Source organism: Protomyctophum bolini, assembly GCF_963924005.1.
Source record: "Protomyctophum bolini genome assembly, chromosome: 21".
Taxonomy (NCBI): Eukaryota; Metazoa; Chordata; class Actinopteri; order Myctophiformes; family Myctophidae; genus Protomyctophum; species Protomyctophum bolini.
In genome coordinates, this window is record NC_137882.1 from 1,786,393 (window position 1) to 1,800,998 (window position 14,606).

General features: G+C 43.8%; 1 protein-coding gene across 6 annotated transcripts in view; it reads right to left on the minus strand.

The window, feature by feature from the left end:
- The window catches only part of col11a1a (collagen, type XI, alpha 1a), a 160,294-nt gene that overhangs the window by 39,369 nt on the left and 106,319 nt on the right, over positions 1 to 14,606 (minus strand). For all 6 annotated transcript variants that reach the window (XR_013966181.1, XR_013966182.1, XM_080794327.1 and 3 more), the window contains 7 exons: positions 13,579 to 13,668; positions 11,650 to 11,703; positions 8,618 to 8,725; positions 7,029 to 7,136; positions 6,270 to 6,323; positions 4,013 to 4,066; positions 3,373 to 3,480 (listed from right to left, as the gene is read on the minus strand). Coding sequence is in view for 4 of the 6 variants with exons in the window: in XM_080794327.1 (XP_080650453.1) it covers positions 3,373 to 3,480; positions 4,013 to 4,066; positions 6,270 to 6,323; positions 7,029 to 7,136; positions 8,618 to 8,725; positions 11,650 to 11,703; positions 13,579 to 13,668 (576 nt within the window). In the remaining 2 variants the exon portion in view is untranslated. The remainder of the gene's footprint in view (positions 1 to 3,372; positions 3,481 to 4,012; positions 4,067 to 6,269; positions 6,324 to 7,028; positions 7,137 to 8,617; positions 8,726 to 11,649; positions 11,704 to 13,578; positions 13,669 to 14,606) is intronic.

Sequence of the window (14,606 nt, forward strand, 5' to 3'; positions counted from 1 at the left end):
CCCCGCGGAGAGAAACCTCATCAGTGGCGAGGTCTCCTCTGTCTCGAGTCAGAGATCGTTAAGCGAGGCTACTAATTATCGGCGGGCGAAAAATGGGCTCTCGACGACGGCCTGACCGCTGTGGAGGCGGGGTCAGTCAGCGGCACGCCGATTAACCCATTCTGGGCGGGAACCCCTTTTGGTGTTATAGCATTACGTTATGCTTTAGCTATCGAAAAATAGAAGATCTACAAGCTCGTAGCGCGCCACCGAGTGGCGCGCTACGAGCTTGTAGGTCTGCTATTTTTTGGGAAAATCGAAGAACGACATATAGAAACATAGCTTTTTCAGAAGACTGTCAGGATGTAGAAGAACATTTTTTAGAATCTGATCTCAGGTCAGAATGGAAAACTGTCAGGATGTAGAAGACATGTTTAGAATCTGATCTCAGGTCAGAATGGAAAACTGTCAGGATGTAGAAGACATGTTTAGAATCTGATCTCAGGTCAGAACGGGTTAAATGGGACGTTGACGGTTAGCGAATCAGTCCCAATTAAAACCCCATCGGGTTGAACTGATCTCTCCACGGCGAGAAAACGACACTCCTTGGACGGAGCGTCGCCCGGAGACGCTACACGTGCATTTAGCTCACACATTAAAGGATAGTTCCATACTAAAAGGCTTTCTTACCTTTCTTTGTAGTCGTTACGTCCCCACCAAAGAGGTCCAGGTGTTATTTTGTGCAAAAGCTCCTTATTGGCTATTTGCCCTACCATAAGCCCTAAATGAATTGCATTGAATTTAATGGGAATTGAATGGGGGCTATGGGGTGTTGTGCTAATTCAATTATTTCCATCTAAAGAAGTAGTAAAGTGTGCCGCTTGGTATATTATTTACATTATGAAGAGAGGATATATACAAAGAAATTATAATTTTGAGCGATGGAAATAAGCGAATTAGCACAACACCCCATAGCCCCATTCAATTCCCATTCAATGCAATGCAATTCATTGAGGGCTTATGGTAGGGGAAATAGCCAATAAGGAGTTTTTGCACAAAAAAACACCTGGACCTCTTTGGTGGGGACGTAACAACTACAAAGAAAGGTAAGAAAGATAAGAAAGCATTCTAGCATGGAATTCTCCTTTAAGAGTTGTTAATAATTCAGTCTAGCCTACACACTAAACCCAAGCGTTTAGGTTATAAAGGTTATAAACACTTATTTGTATTTTGTAACACTCTTTAAAACGTGTCACAGACTCACAGTGTTTAGATTATAAACAGAAGAACATCTCTGTAACACTTTTTAAACACATAAACGTGTTTAGTTTTTACAATCAAAGTCAGTCATATAGGTGTTTAGAATTTGAACACTATAGGGCTGTATTTTGCGTGTCTTAAGTACCAGGTCTTATTCCCTAACTTGAGTAAACTAAAGACCTGGAGGCGTGGTCAATGCTCTTTGGCCACTCAGAATAGCCAAATGGCATTGATCAAGCCTCCAGGTCTTTAGTTTACTCAAGTTAGGGAATAAGACCTGGTACTTAAGACACGCAAAATACAGCCCTAGGTGTTCTCGTGAGGTGTTTGAGTGAACTCGTGTTCTACTGTATTTTATGAGCATTAATAAACATTTGGCATTTTATTATAACACACTGGTGTTTATGTTTTAAACGTGTCACATGTTCCAGGGATTTACAGTTTTAGAAACTGGAGGTCTAGCACTTGAGGTAATGTGGTGTGGCACCTAGCCTATAGGCGGGTCCGAATATGTTTGTATATATATGACAGAAACAATATTAATTCAAATCTTTGCGTTTTTGGAGATGGTACGTGGTCTCTGCGACAAAGTCCGAGAGGGTCCTTGGAACGAAACGAGTCTGAGCACCACTGGTGGACGACGACAGTAGCAATGTAGGCTTTTAAAATATCAATAACAAGTCCAGTTCTGTCCGACTGTTATAGGGGAACCCACTTGCGGGGTCCGCCACTGGGCCCCGGACCACAGCTTAACCCATTCTGACCGGGCACCCATTTTGGTGTTAGCATCATGTTATGCTTTACCTATTGAAAAATAGCAGATCTACAAGCTCATATCGCGCCACCGAGTGGCGCGATACGAGCTTGTAGGTCTGCTATTTTTGAAAAATTCGAAGAACGACTGACATTTTTAGAATCTGATCTCAGGTCAGAATGGGTTCATCAGACCAGTGTGTGTCCAGTGGAAACCTCGTATGAATCTGATCTCAGGTCAGAATGGGTTAAGAACCGCTGGAATGAATTACATTTAGCTGTCTTTCTCTAGCTCGTCGCGTCTGGTCGGGTATACGCAGGTGGATATAATCAGTGCTGAGCTTTGTAATCATACAGGGGTCAAAGCCAGGTTGGAACACACAGACACACACACACACACACACACACACACACACACACGCACACAGCCACACACACACAGCCACACACACACACACACACACACACACGCACGCGCGCGCACAGACACAGAGACAGATCCAATTAGCAGAAGCGCAGGCTGGATCAATAAAACACCTCAACAGCTGGTGAATGGAATAGATACAGTGGGCAGCGAGATGCTGCTGATCTGTTGTTGTTGTTGTTGTTGTCTTGTTGTTGTTGTTGTTGTGTTGCGTTGCGTTGCATTGTGGATTATGTGGATTTTGATTATTATCACAAAACATAACAGTAACCACTTCGGCCCTGTGTACATTTCGGCCATTTTAAAAAAGCAGATCTACAAGACCTACAGACCTATAGGACCTATACTAATTTCTTTTCGCTCCTATGCCACCAAAATGTGGAACGCCCTACCAACAGTCATTAAGACATGTGAATCCCTTGACTCCTTCAAAACCGCTCTCAAAGGGCACCTACGGCTGCAATTCGAAACTGTCCCCCGTAAAATCTGAATCCCCCCACCGCCCCCCCACTTTCCCCTCACTGTATATGTTTCTTTTCCCTTTTTGCTTCCTACATGATGAATTCCTGTTCTGTTCTTTAACTACATAGAAGTGTCTATTTGTACGTCTCTAAATGTTTTGATGAATTGAACATGGTGGACCCTGTTGTAAACAAGTGTAATGCTTAATTGGGGTCGTCCACTCACAGTTAACAGTCTCTGTATTGAGTTTGTGCTTGAAATGTACTGTAATTCTACAAACTGTTAATACATATTTCAATCAATCAATCGATCAATCAATAGGTAGCTTTGGGAGCAGTGTTCCAGTGCTTCCGCAGATGCCACATTATATTGTGTGTGTGTGTGTGAGTTTTGTGTGCGTGCGTGTGTGTGTGTGTGTGTGTGTGTGTGTGTGTGTGTGTGTGTGTGTGTGTGTGTGTGTGTGTGTGTGTGTGTGTGTGTGTTCTGCGACCCACCTGTAGGCCGATAGGACCCGGGGGTCCGGGGAAACCTCTCGCACCCTCATCTCCCTTCTGTCCGAACATGCCCTGCTGACCCCTGGGACCGGGCTCTCCATCTCCTCCCTGGGAACACACACACGATACGACACATAGTCAATGTTGCCGTTTTTAATTTCGATATACTTTGATTTTTTTAATCAAAGTATAAGGAAGGTTATAGGTTACCCGATAAGGGTACCCTAACCTTCCAATAATACCTTCCAGAACCTTCCAGAACCTTTGAGGTTCCGTAATGATATGTTTATGTTAGTAATTGTTTATTATAAATAATTATAACCAGAACTAGCACTGCTGAAGCGTGACAAAAATAGCACGTTATAATTTAATTTCCCTGCTATATTAAACCTTCCCAAGGAGCCAGCCGGCGTCCCAAATTAGCTTCTGAGAACTTTACTTTCATCTGAAACCACCGAGCTCTGTCTGGAGTACACAAACAAACCCAGAACCGAGAAAAACTAAACAAGGCCACGAGTCGCTTCTAATAAGCGTTCACATGTTCACATGTTCACACTGGACAGTGGTGAACAGTGGTAGTCTGATAAATGCCTACAATTGGTTAATTGGTAATTGGTGATTGGTTAATTGGTATACTCACAGCAGGACCGGGGGCACCGATTGGACCTTGCAGACCGGCCGGACCAGGAGGACCCTGGACACAGGAGGGGAGGGGAGGGGAGGGGAGGGGGGGAAAAAAACTCAATTAATGAATGATCTACTTACTGAATACCATTGACTTACTGTAATGAACACACACACATTTAGAAAACCTCGTGTCGATACAGTATGGATCTACTGGACCCATGGAACAATTTCTTCCTGGGATGTGTTCTGATTTATAATCACAAAGACATTTTACTCCCCATTAAAGAGGGTCGATGCATGGCCACTAATTGCATGTTTGGTGTGTGTGTGTGTGTGTGTGTGTGTGTGTGTGTGTGCGAGTGTGTGTGTGTGTGTGTGTGTGTGTGTGTGTGTGTGTGTGTGTGTGTGTGTGTGTGTGTGTGTGTGTGTTCATTGGCATTGTGTGTTTTTACATTGGTGGTTTACAATGGTTTACATTGGTCTATATACAGTTTTTATTTGTTGACGAAATTGTCAATATATTTAGTCTTAGTTTTATAGTTTTCATGTAGTTTCCATTTAGTTTTCGTCAGTGAAAAAAGGTAGTTTTTTCCTCATAGTATTAGTCGACAAAATCAACACTGATTTGGGTTCTTTTGGGGGCGAGCAGTGTTGATTCAGACGACTAAAACTATGGCGAAAAAGATGTTCGGCGACTTACCTTTTTTCACTGACCGAAGCTAGATAAAAACTCAACGAATATGCTAAGCTATGATGACGAAAACTAAGGCTAAATGTGTGGACGATTTTCACAACATCCAGACGCCGACAGAATCAACGTAGATTTAGTGGACTAAAGCATAAAATATGACTAAAACTAAAAAAAATTCAAACCACTACGACTAAAACTACATTTTATTCAAACCACTACGACTAAAACTACATTTTATTCAAACCACTATGGACTAAAACTAAATTTTATTCAAACCACTATGACTAAAACTACATTTTATTCAAACCACTATGACTAAAACTACATTTCATTCAGAACACTTTGACTAAAACTACATTTCATTCAGAACACTTTGACTAAAACTACATTTTATTCAAACCACTATGACTAAAACTACATTTTATTCAAACCACTATGACTAAAACTACATTTTATTCAAAACACTATGACTAAAACTACATTTTATTCAAAACACTATGGACTAAAACTACATTTTATTCAAACCACTATGACTAAAACTACATTTTATTCAAACCACTATGACTTAAAACTACATTTGATTCAAAACACTATGACTAAAACTACATTTGATTCAAAACACTATGACTAAAACTACATTTGATTCAAAACACTATGACTAAAACTACATTTTATTCAAACCACTATGACTAAAACTACATTTTATTCAAAACACTATGACTAAAACTACATTTTATTCAAACCACTATGACTAAAACTACATTTGATTCAAAACACTATGGACTAAAACTACATTTTATTCAAACCACTATGGACTAAAACTACATTTTATTCAAACCACTATGGACTAAAACTACATTTTATTCAAACCACTATGACTAAAACTACATTTGATTCAAAACACTGACTAAAACTACATTTTATTCAAAACACTATGACTAAAACTACATTTGATTCAAAACACTATGACTAAAACTACATTTTATTCAAACCACTATGACTAAAACTACATTTGATTCAAAACACTATGACTAAAACTACATTTTATTCAAACCACTATGGACTAAAACTACATTTTATTCAAAACACTATGACTAAAACTACATTTGATTCAAAACACTATGACTAAAACTACATTTTATTCAAACCACTATGACTAAAACTACATTTTATTCAAACCACTATGACTTAAAACTACATTTGATTCAAAACACTATGACTAAAACTACATTTTATTCAAACCACTATGACTAAAACTACATTTTATTCAAACCACTATGACTTAAAACTACATTTGATTCAAAACACTATGACTAAAACTACATTTGATTCAAAACACTATGACTAAAACTACATTTTATTCAAACCACTATGACTAAAACTACATTTTATTCAAAACACTATGACTAAAACTACATTTTATTCAAACCACTATGGACTAAAACTACATTTTATTCAAACCACTATGGACTAAAACTACATTTTATTCAAACCACTATGACTAAAACTACATTTGATTCAAAACACTGACTAAAACTACATTTTATTCAAAACACTATGACTAAAACCACATTTTTACCTGTTCTCCCTTGTCAGCCTTGCTTCCCTTCTGACCAGGCTCTCCGACCTCTCCCTGAAAACATCAACAAAAACAAGTTCATACAGCAGGAAATAGGGATGAAAATGAATTAATTAATACACTGATAATTGATAACCTTATCAATCGATTAACCGGTTATAGTTGATGAGCAGCATTTTTCTTTCAATAATGTCTTAACATAAAAATCTACATTTAGCTGATGTATACAGAAATAAATGCAAAAGGCATGTTATATCGCTTAAACCATTTTGTGCGGGAACCCCTTTTGGTGTCGAAAGCATTATTTCATACTTTAGCTATTGAAAAACAGCAGATCTACAAGCTCATAGCGCGGCACCGAGTGCCACACTACGAGCTTGTATAGGTCGTGAAAATGTGGCACAAATCTTTGATTATAATATTCTTTCAGAGCGAACGTTTTTAACTCAAATGTTTGCTTCTGGGAGGGAGGGGGTCCCTGGAACAACATGTTTTCAGATGGGGGGTCGGCGGGCCAAATACATATATTTTTTGGGGGTCCTTGACATGAAATATTGAGCACCACTGACATAGAAACATGAGTATTTCAGAAAACTGTCGAAAATGGGCTAATCAAATATCTCTATTTGAGCATTTGAGATACAGAGCACCGGGCCGGCAGTGGCATCCTCGTGCGAGGAATAAAACATGTAATCTTGTGTGTGTGAGTGAGGGAGGGGAGGGAGGGAGGGAGGGGTTGGGGAGGGGGCCGACACTGACCTTGTCACCGTCCTCTCCGGGGGGTCCCTGGGGTCCTGCGGGGCCAGGCAGACCGACTGGACCTTGGACTCCGTCACGACCGGCTGGGCCCTGAGGTCCTTTCTCGCCCTAGAGAGAGGGAGAGAGAGAGAGAGAGAGAGAGAGAGGAACACACACGCACGCACACGGGCACACGCACACGCACACACACACACACACACACACACACACACACACACACACACACACACACACACACACACACACACACACAGTTACAGTTTCGTTAGATACTGAGAAAGAATAAATTAAATGCAGCACCACAGAAGCAGACATTTCCTTGCGGGCGATATGTCCATTGTCTCTGTGTGTGTTTAGGGAGTATTTTGGGGCGATATGTCCATATCTCGGCGTGTGTATAGGGAGTATTTTGGGGCGATATGTCTATTGTCTCTGTGTGTGTTTAGGGAGTATTTTGGGGCGATATGTCTATTGTCTCCGTGTGTGTGTTTAGGGAGTATTTTGGGGCGATACGTCTAGTATTGTCTCTGTGTGTGTGTATAGGGAGTATTTTGGGGCGATATGTCTATTGTCTCTGTGTGTGTGTGTGTGTGTGTGTAGGGAGTATTTTGGGGCGATACGTCTAGTATTGTCTCTGTGTGTGTTTAGGGAGTATTTTGGGGTGATATGTCTATTGTCTCTGTGTGTGTGTAGGGAGTGTTTTGGGGTGATATGTCTAGTTGTCTCTGTGTGTGTATAGGGAGTATTTTGGGGTGATATGTCTAGTTGTCTCTGTGTGTGTATAGGGAGTATTTTGGGGCGATATGTCTAGTTGTCTCTGTGTGTGTTTAGGGAGTATTTTGGGGTGATATGTCTATTGTCTCTGTGTGTGTGTTTAGGGAGTATTTTGGGGCGATATGTCTATTGTCTCGGCGTGCGTTTAGGGAGTATTTTGGGGCGATATGTCTATTGTCTCTGTGTGTGTATAGGGAGTATTTTGGGGTGATATGTCTAGTTGTCTCTGTGTGTGTGTAGGGAGTGTTTTGGGGTGATATGTCTATTGTCTCTGTGTGTGTGTAGGGAGTGTTTTGGGGTGATATGTCTAGTTGTCTCTGTGTGTGTATAGGGAGTGTTTTGGGGTGATATGTCTAGTTGTCTCTGTGTGTGTATAGGGAGTATTTTGGGGTGATATGTCTAGTTGTCTCTGTGTGTGTATAGGGAGTATTTTGGGGCGATATGTCTAGTTGTCTCTGTGTGTGTTTAGGGAGTATTTTGGGGTGATATGTCTATTGTCTCTGTGTGTGTGTTTAGGGAGTATTTTGGGGCGATATGTCTATTGTCTCGGCGTGCGTTTAGGGAGTATTTTGGGGCGATATGTCTATTGTCTCTGTGTGTGTTTAGGGAGTATTTTGGGGCGATATGTCTAGTTGTCTCTGTGTGTGTTTAGGGAGTATTTTGGGGCGATATGTCTAGTTGTCTCTGTGTGTGTTTAGGGAGTATTTTGGGGCGATATGTCCATATCTCGGCGTGTGTTTAGGGAGTATTTTTGGGGCGATATGTCCATATCTCGGCGTGCGTATACGGGGAGAGATACGGCGTATATTACTTACAGGCGCTCCTTTCTCTCCGGCGGGTCCCGGGGGTCCCTGGGGACCGGTTCTACCGGACAGACCGATTGGACCGGCAGCACCAGCGGCACCTCTCTCACCAGGCGAACCCTGTGTGTGTGTGTGTGTGTGAGTGAGAGAGAGAGAGAGAGATAGATTGTGAGAGAGAGAGAAGCAAGATGAGCAGGGGCAAGACATTATATAATATAAACATGCAAGCATTCTTTATTCAATAATTAACACGTTATTTTTTTTAATAAAACGTGAAACAAAGTATAAAGGTGATCACGCGGTGTAGCGAACAGGGTTGCTTTCGAGGTCTATACCGTTAAAGCCGTTAGCTAATCCATCCGGCTAAAAGAGGAGTTTTGGACTCCGTCACGACTCCGTTATCTGTTGGGTAACATTAGCAGGGGCGGCTGTGGCTCAGGAGGTAGAGCAGGTCGTCCAATGATCCCTGGGTTGACGGTTCGAGTCCCGGCTCCTCCTCCTCCTGTCTACATGTCGAAGTGTCCTTGGGCAAGAAGACACTGAACCCCAAATTGCTCCTGATGTGCTGGTTGGTACCTTGCATGGCTTCCGCCGCAAGCGGTGTATGAATGGGTGAATGTAATGCACAATCTATGTAAAGCGCCTTGGATAAAGGCGCTATATAAATGCACCAGTTACCATTTAGCAGCATAGCAACAGAGGAGCGCACCGCTCCACAGGCTGGGAACGTCTGTTGGGCAACATTCGATGTCATTTCCGGTTTGGGACGTCATCCAAAGTGGTCCCTCTCCGGGCCCATCGGTGGTCCCGTCGCTTGTCGCGTCTGAAGTAATCAAACCTCCCGTTGCCGTCGATCTCCTCTGGGGGTGTTTTGGCTACATCTATAGCTATACCGTATACTTCTAGCTACTTCCTGGTGCAACCTTGAAATGGGCTCTGAAGCTGCACATCGCTGGGCGTCCAGATTGTATGGTTCCAAAATGGGGGAGTTTCCTGCTTGCTCAGGGGGTGGGATCTCTGTATCGGTGTCTCTGCTCTACATGTAACGTGTCCTCAGAAAACCTGTTGTGATTTGACACTTTAATAAAAAACTTGAATCTAATTGAGGCTGCAGGAGACAGGCTGGCGGGGGCGCGAGTGAATGGATATCCCCCCCCCACCCACTCACTCACCATATGGGAGCGCCATGTGCCATCTGTGTGTGTGCGCGTGTGTGTGTGTGCGTGCGTGTGTGTGTGCGTGCGTGTGTGTGTGTGTGCGTGCGTGTGTGTGTGCGTGCGTGCTCGCGCCTGTTCCAGGGAGTAATTGAGCGAGCGATTGATCGCCCCGGCTGTTAAGGTGACTAATCACTTAGCGCAGAGTGGCAAGGTGAAGTGAGGCCACTGCTTTCATTAGAGAATTAAAAAAAAATGAAATATGATAATGACCAGACAGATGACATCCGTTTTTCACCAGGAGACATTAACCTATTTTGGGCGGGAACCCCTTTTGGTGTTATAGCATTATGTTATGCTTAAGCTATTGAAAAATAGCAGATCTACAAGCTCGTAGCGCGCCACTCAGTGGCGCGCTACGAGCTTGTAGATCTGCTATTTTTTTTTAAATCAAAGAACGACTGACATATAGAAACATAGCTTTTTCAGAAAACTGTCAGGATGTAGAAGAACATTTTTAGAATCTGATCTCAGGTCAGAACGGGTTAATGACCACAACAGTTTTGTGTTTGGTGTCGCGCTGTCGCCCTCCCGTGAAACCCGTCAGTTCGTTAGGAGCTAATGGATGGAGTCATAAGGAACGGCTGAACGACGTACGCCCCTTCATAATTCTGGGTTTAATTGTCACCAGTGACACCATGATGTCAATCAAACCCTTAACTGTTATCAAATGTAATCCTGGGCGCTATACACTTGACTTCCTCTGCCAACCTGGGGGGTGGTGGTGGGGGGCAGCGGACTGACCTCATGCTTCCTTCTATGCATGAGGAGTCCAAGCTGCTTCTTCTTTTCACCTGACAGGGGGGGAGGAGTTTCCCCCGGGCCGGACGTATAGGTGCGTGGAAGTATAACACGTTATTCAGACCAGTTCCTTTCCCCTCCATCAGGCGCCCCGGCTGGCCAGGGGGAGGCAGTATAGAGACCAGTTCCTTTCCCCTCCATCAGGCGCCCCGGCTGGCCAGGGGGAGGCAGTATAGAGACCAGTTCCTTTCCCCTCCATCAGGCACCCCGGCTGGCCAGGGGGAGGCAGTATAGAGACCAGTTCCTTTCCCCTCCATCAGGCGCCCCGGCTGGCCAGGGGGAGGCAGTATAAAGACCAGTTCCTTTCCCCCTCCATCAGGCGCCCCGGCTGGCCAGGGGGAGGCAGTATAGAGACCAGTTCCTTTCCCCTCCATCAGGCGCCCCGGCTGGCCAGGGGGAGGCAGTATAGAGACCAGTTCCTTTCCCCTCCATCAGGTGCCCCGGCTGGCCAGGGGGAGGCAGTATAGAGACCAGTTCCTTTACCCTCCATCAGGCACCCCGGCTGGCCAGGGGGAGGCAGTATAGAGACCAGTTCCTTTCCCCTCCATCAGGCGCCCCGGCTGGCCAGGGGGAGGCAGTATAGAGACCAGTTCCTTTCCCCTCCATCAGGCGCCCCGGCTGGCCAGGGGGAGGCAGTATAGAGACCAGTTCCTTTCCCCTCCATCAGGCACCCCGGCTAGTCAGGGGGAGGCAGTATAGAGACCAGTTCCTTTCCCCTCCATCAGGTGCCCCGGCTGGCCAGGGGGAGGCAGTATAGAGACCAGTTCCTTTCCCCTCCATCAGGCGCCCCGGCTGGCCAGGGGGAGGCAGTGTCCTGCTATAGTCTCATTCTCCTTGGCTGTGTATTGTCTGGTATATTCCATCGTAGAGATTCGTGTTGGTATAACATGCGTGTACTCTTGCTGATGTTGAAGTACAGCATGCAACGTGCACTGTGTCACAATATCATTATTGTAATATTGACCTATAATAATCATGGCCCATATCAGCCCTAGAGGTAATAATGATGTGATGGTGGTGTGTACTTACGACAGGGCCGGGGGGCCCTTGGGGCCCCTCCCCTCCTTTCAGACCGGATGGACCCTGTGGAGAGAGAGAGAGAGAGAGAGAGAGAGAGAGAGGACAAGACAACATTAGGGATTATTATGGGGGATTCATGAGAAGTGTGGTTCACAGCACGATGGGGCGATTCAACGTAAAAGTGGGGTACATTTATCGAAGCTCAAACATTCCAGTAGAAGTAAATGTCAGGGGGAGGGTCTAGTGGAGAAGAGATCCAGTAGAACTAAATGTTAGGGAGGGACTAGTGGAGAAGAGATCCAGTAGAACTAAATGTCAGGGAGGGACTAGTGGAGAAGAGATCCAGTAGAACTAAATGTCAGGGAGGGACTAGTGGAGAAGAGATCCAGTAGAACTAAATGTCAGGGAGGGACTAGTGGAGAAGAGATCCAGTAGAACTAAAAGACAAGTCATTGTATGTTTGGTTAATTGTGCTCAGCTGTTGTGAGCTTGTAAATCGTCTATTTTCAGCCTGCAACCAACTGTAAAATGTACCATTAATACAACCCCCAAAAAAGGCCTGCCGAAATATATATTTTCGTCGACAAAATCAACTCTAGATTTAGTCGCCTGCAAATCGTATGGCATTAATTAAAGTTGGCTAAAACTCGACAAACACTAGGACTTTTCAGACGACTAAAATATGGCTAGAGTTTCATTTCATTGTGACTGTGACTAAACCTAAATCTGCTGTCAAAGTAAGTAAAGTAAACAGTGGAGAAAAGGAGAGAGGCAGAGGAGTTATATCAGGACAAACAGAAGTATAAGTGATGTGTTTTCCTGCCTGCTATGCAGAAGACAGATTATGATTATTATTATTATTAGAATGTATTGGCTCATATACCTCCACCCCCCCTCTACCCCCCCCTCTGCTCCAGGCCCCTCTCATCAAACGCACAATAAAATAGGATAATAAATAACATAAAATGTGTAATGTGCGTGCGTGCGTGCGTGTGCGCTCGTGCGTGCGTGCGTGCGTGCACTGTATACTGCAGTGGTTCCCAAACTTTTCCGTGCATTAGTCTAAGGAGGACCCCCATTTAATGGCATTAATTTCTATCTCTGACTGGGACCCCCAATTTATATATATTGTAAAATCAATGTTAAAGCTTGTACAGTAGATCAGCTGTACTTTCACTGCAGGACACCATGCCTCGCAACAAAGTATATTATGGAGTATATATTATGTATTTTTTCACGTATACTTTAAAATGTGTGCCACGTGTTTGTTTGTATGGCCGTGCGTGACTTGCATGCATGTGTGCGTGCGAGGGTACGCACGCACAGGCACACACACACACACACACACACACACACACACACAGAGGTATCAGTAACGAGTGAGGCCGTGAGGAGCAGAGGAGTGAATTACAGCTGCAGAAAAACAATCAGAGAGAGACAGAGAGAGAGAGAGAGAGAGAGAGAGAGAGACAGAGACAGAGACAGAGAGAGAGAGAGAGAGAGAGAGACCTTGAAGAGGTGTAGGCAGCAGAGTCTGCGCGGTCGGTCATCCATCCATTCATTCATTCCACTCTCTCTCTCTCTCTTAATTGCTGACATTTTCTATTCAATAATTCACAGAGTAAATAATGCATGCAGGAGATAAACAAACACGTTTTCATGCACACTTCCTCCTCCCCCCTCCCTCTCCTCCTCCTCTCCCCTACGCTATTGTTACTGATACTGAATTAATTAGATTTCCGCTATAGAAACAGACACTTATTTTTGGACCACAACGCTTATATGAAGCGATTTTAAGATGAGCCCAGCATGTTGTTCTCCATAGAATAACCGGGCAGAACCAGGGGATGCATATCTGCCCTGTGCATTCTCTTCACGCACACGCACACGCACACGCACACGCACACACACACACAGGTGGAGGGCTTTTCTTCTTACCGTGGCGCCGGGTAGACCTCTCTCTCCGGGGAATCCTCGTAGGCCCGGTGGACCGTCCTTACCGGCTGTTCCCTGGGGTCCCGGGTCTCCCTGAGAGACGGAGGAGAACACAACGCACACACACAACGTCAGCAGGTTGTCGGACAGACATGATTATACTTTTAACTTAGGCATTTAGCAGACGCTCTTAAAACCCATTTTAGGTTCAGGTTCAGGTTCATTTATTTGTTTGTCCCCGTGGGGAGATTTGGTTTACAGCAAGGCATAACACAGGCAGGTAACATGAAACACAAAAACACAGCAAAAAGACACATAGTACACACGCGGGAACCCCTATTGGTGCTAGCATTATGCTATGCTTTAGCTATTGAAAAATAGCAGATCCGCTATTTGTTTTAAATCGCAGAACGACTGACATAGAAACATAGCATTTTCAGAAAACTGTCAGGATGTATATGAGACATTTTTAGAATTTGATCGCAGGTCAGAAAGGGGTTAACCCAGAGCCACTTACAGTAAGCAAGAACAACATTGGTGATACATCAAAAAATGCATAGAAATAGTCATCTAGGATCATAAGCAAGATGAGAACCTAAAATCTGTCAAACAGTAGAATATCCGTACAAACTATGAGCAATACACTATGGAGTGCTATATCATCATCTGTCTAACAGTAGAATATCCGTACAAACTATGAGCGAGTGCTATGTCTTCATAACATTTTTAAATCTCAACTTCAAGACTCACCTCTTCACTCTTGCTTTCAGTAGTGAGTTTTATTACCTGCGTTCCTACAGTACTCTGTCCAGACTGATTTGATTCAGTAGTGAGTTTTAATACCTGCGTTCCTACAGTACTCTGTCCAGACTGATTTGATTCAGTAGTGAGTTTTAATACCTGCGTTCCTACAGTACTTTGTCCAGACTGATTAGCTGCATGTCATGTTTTATTTTCTTCTCTATGCCTTTATTTTTTTTTATGTTCTTTGCCATTGTTTTAGCATTTTAACTATTTGCTCAAGAGTTTTA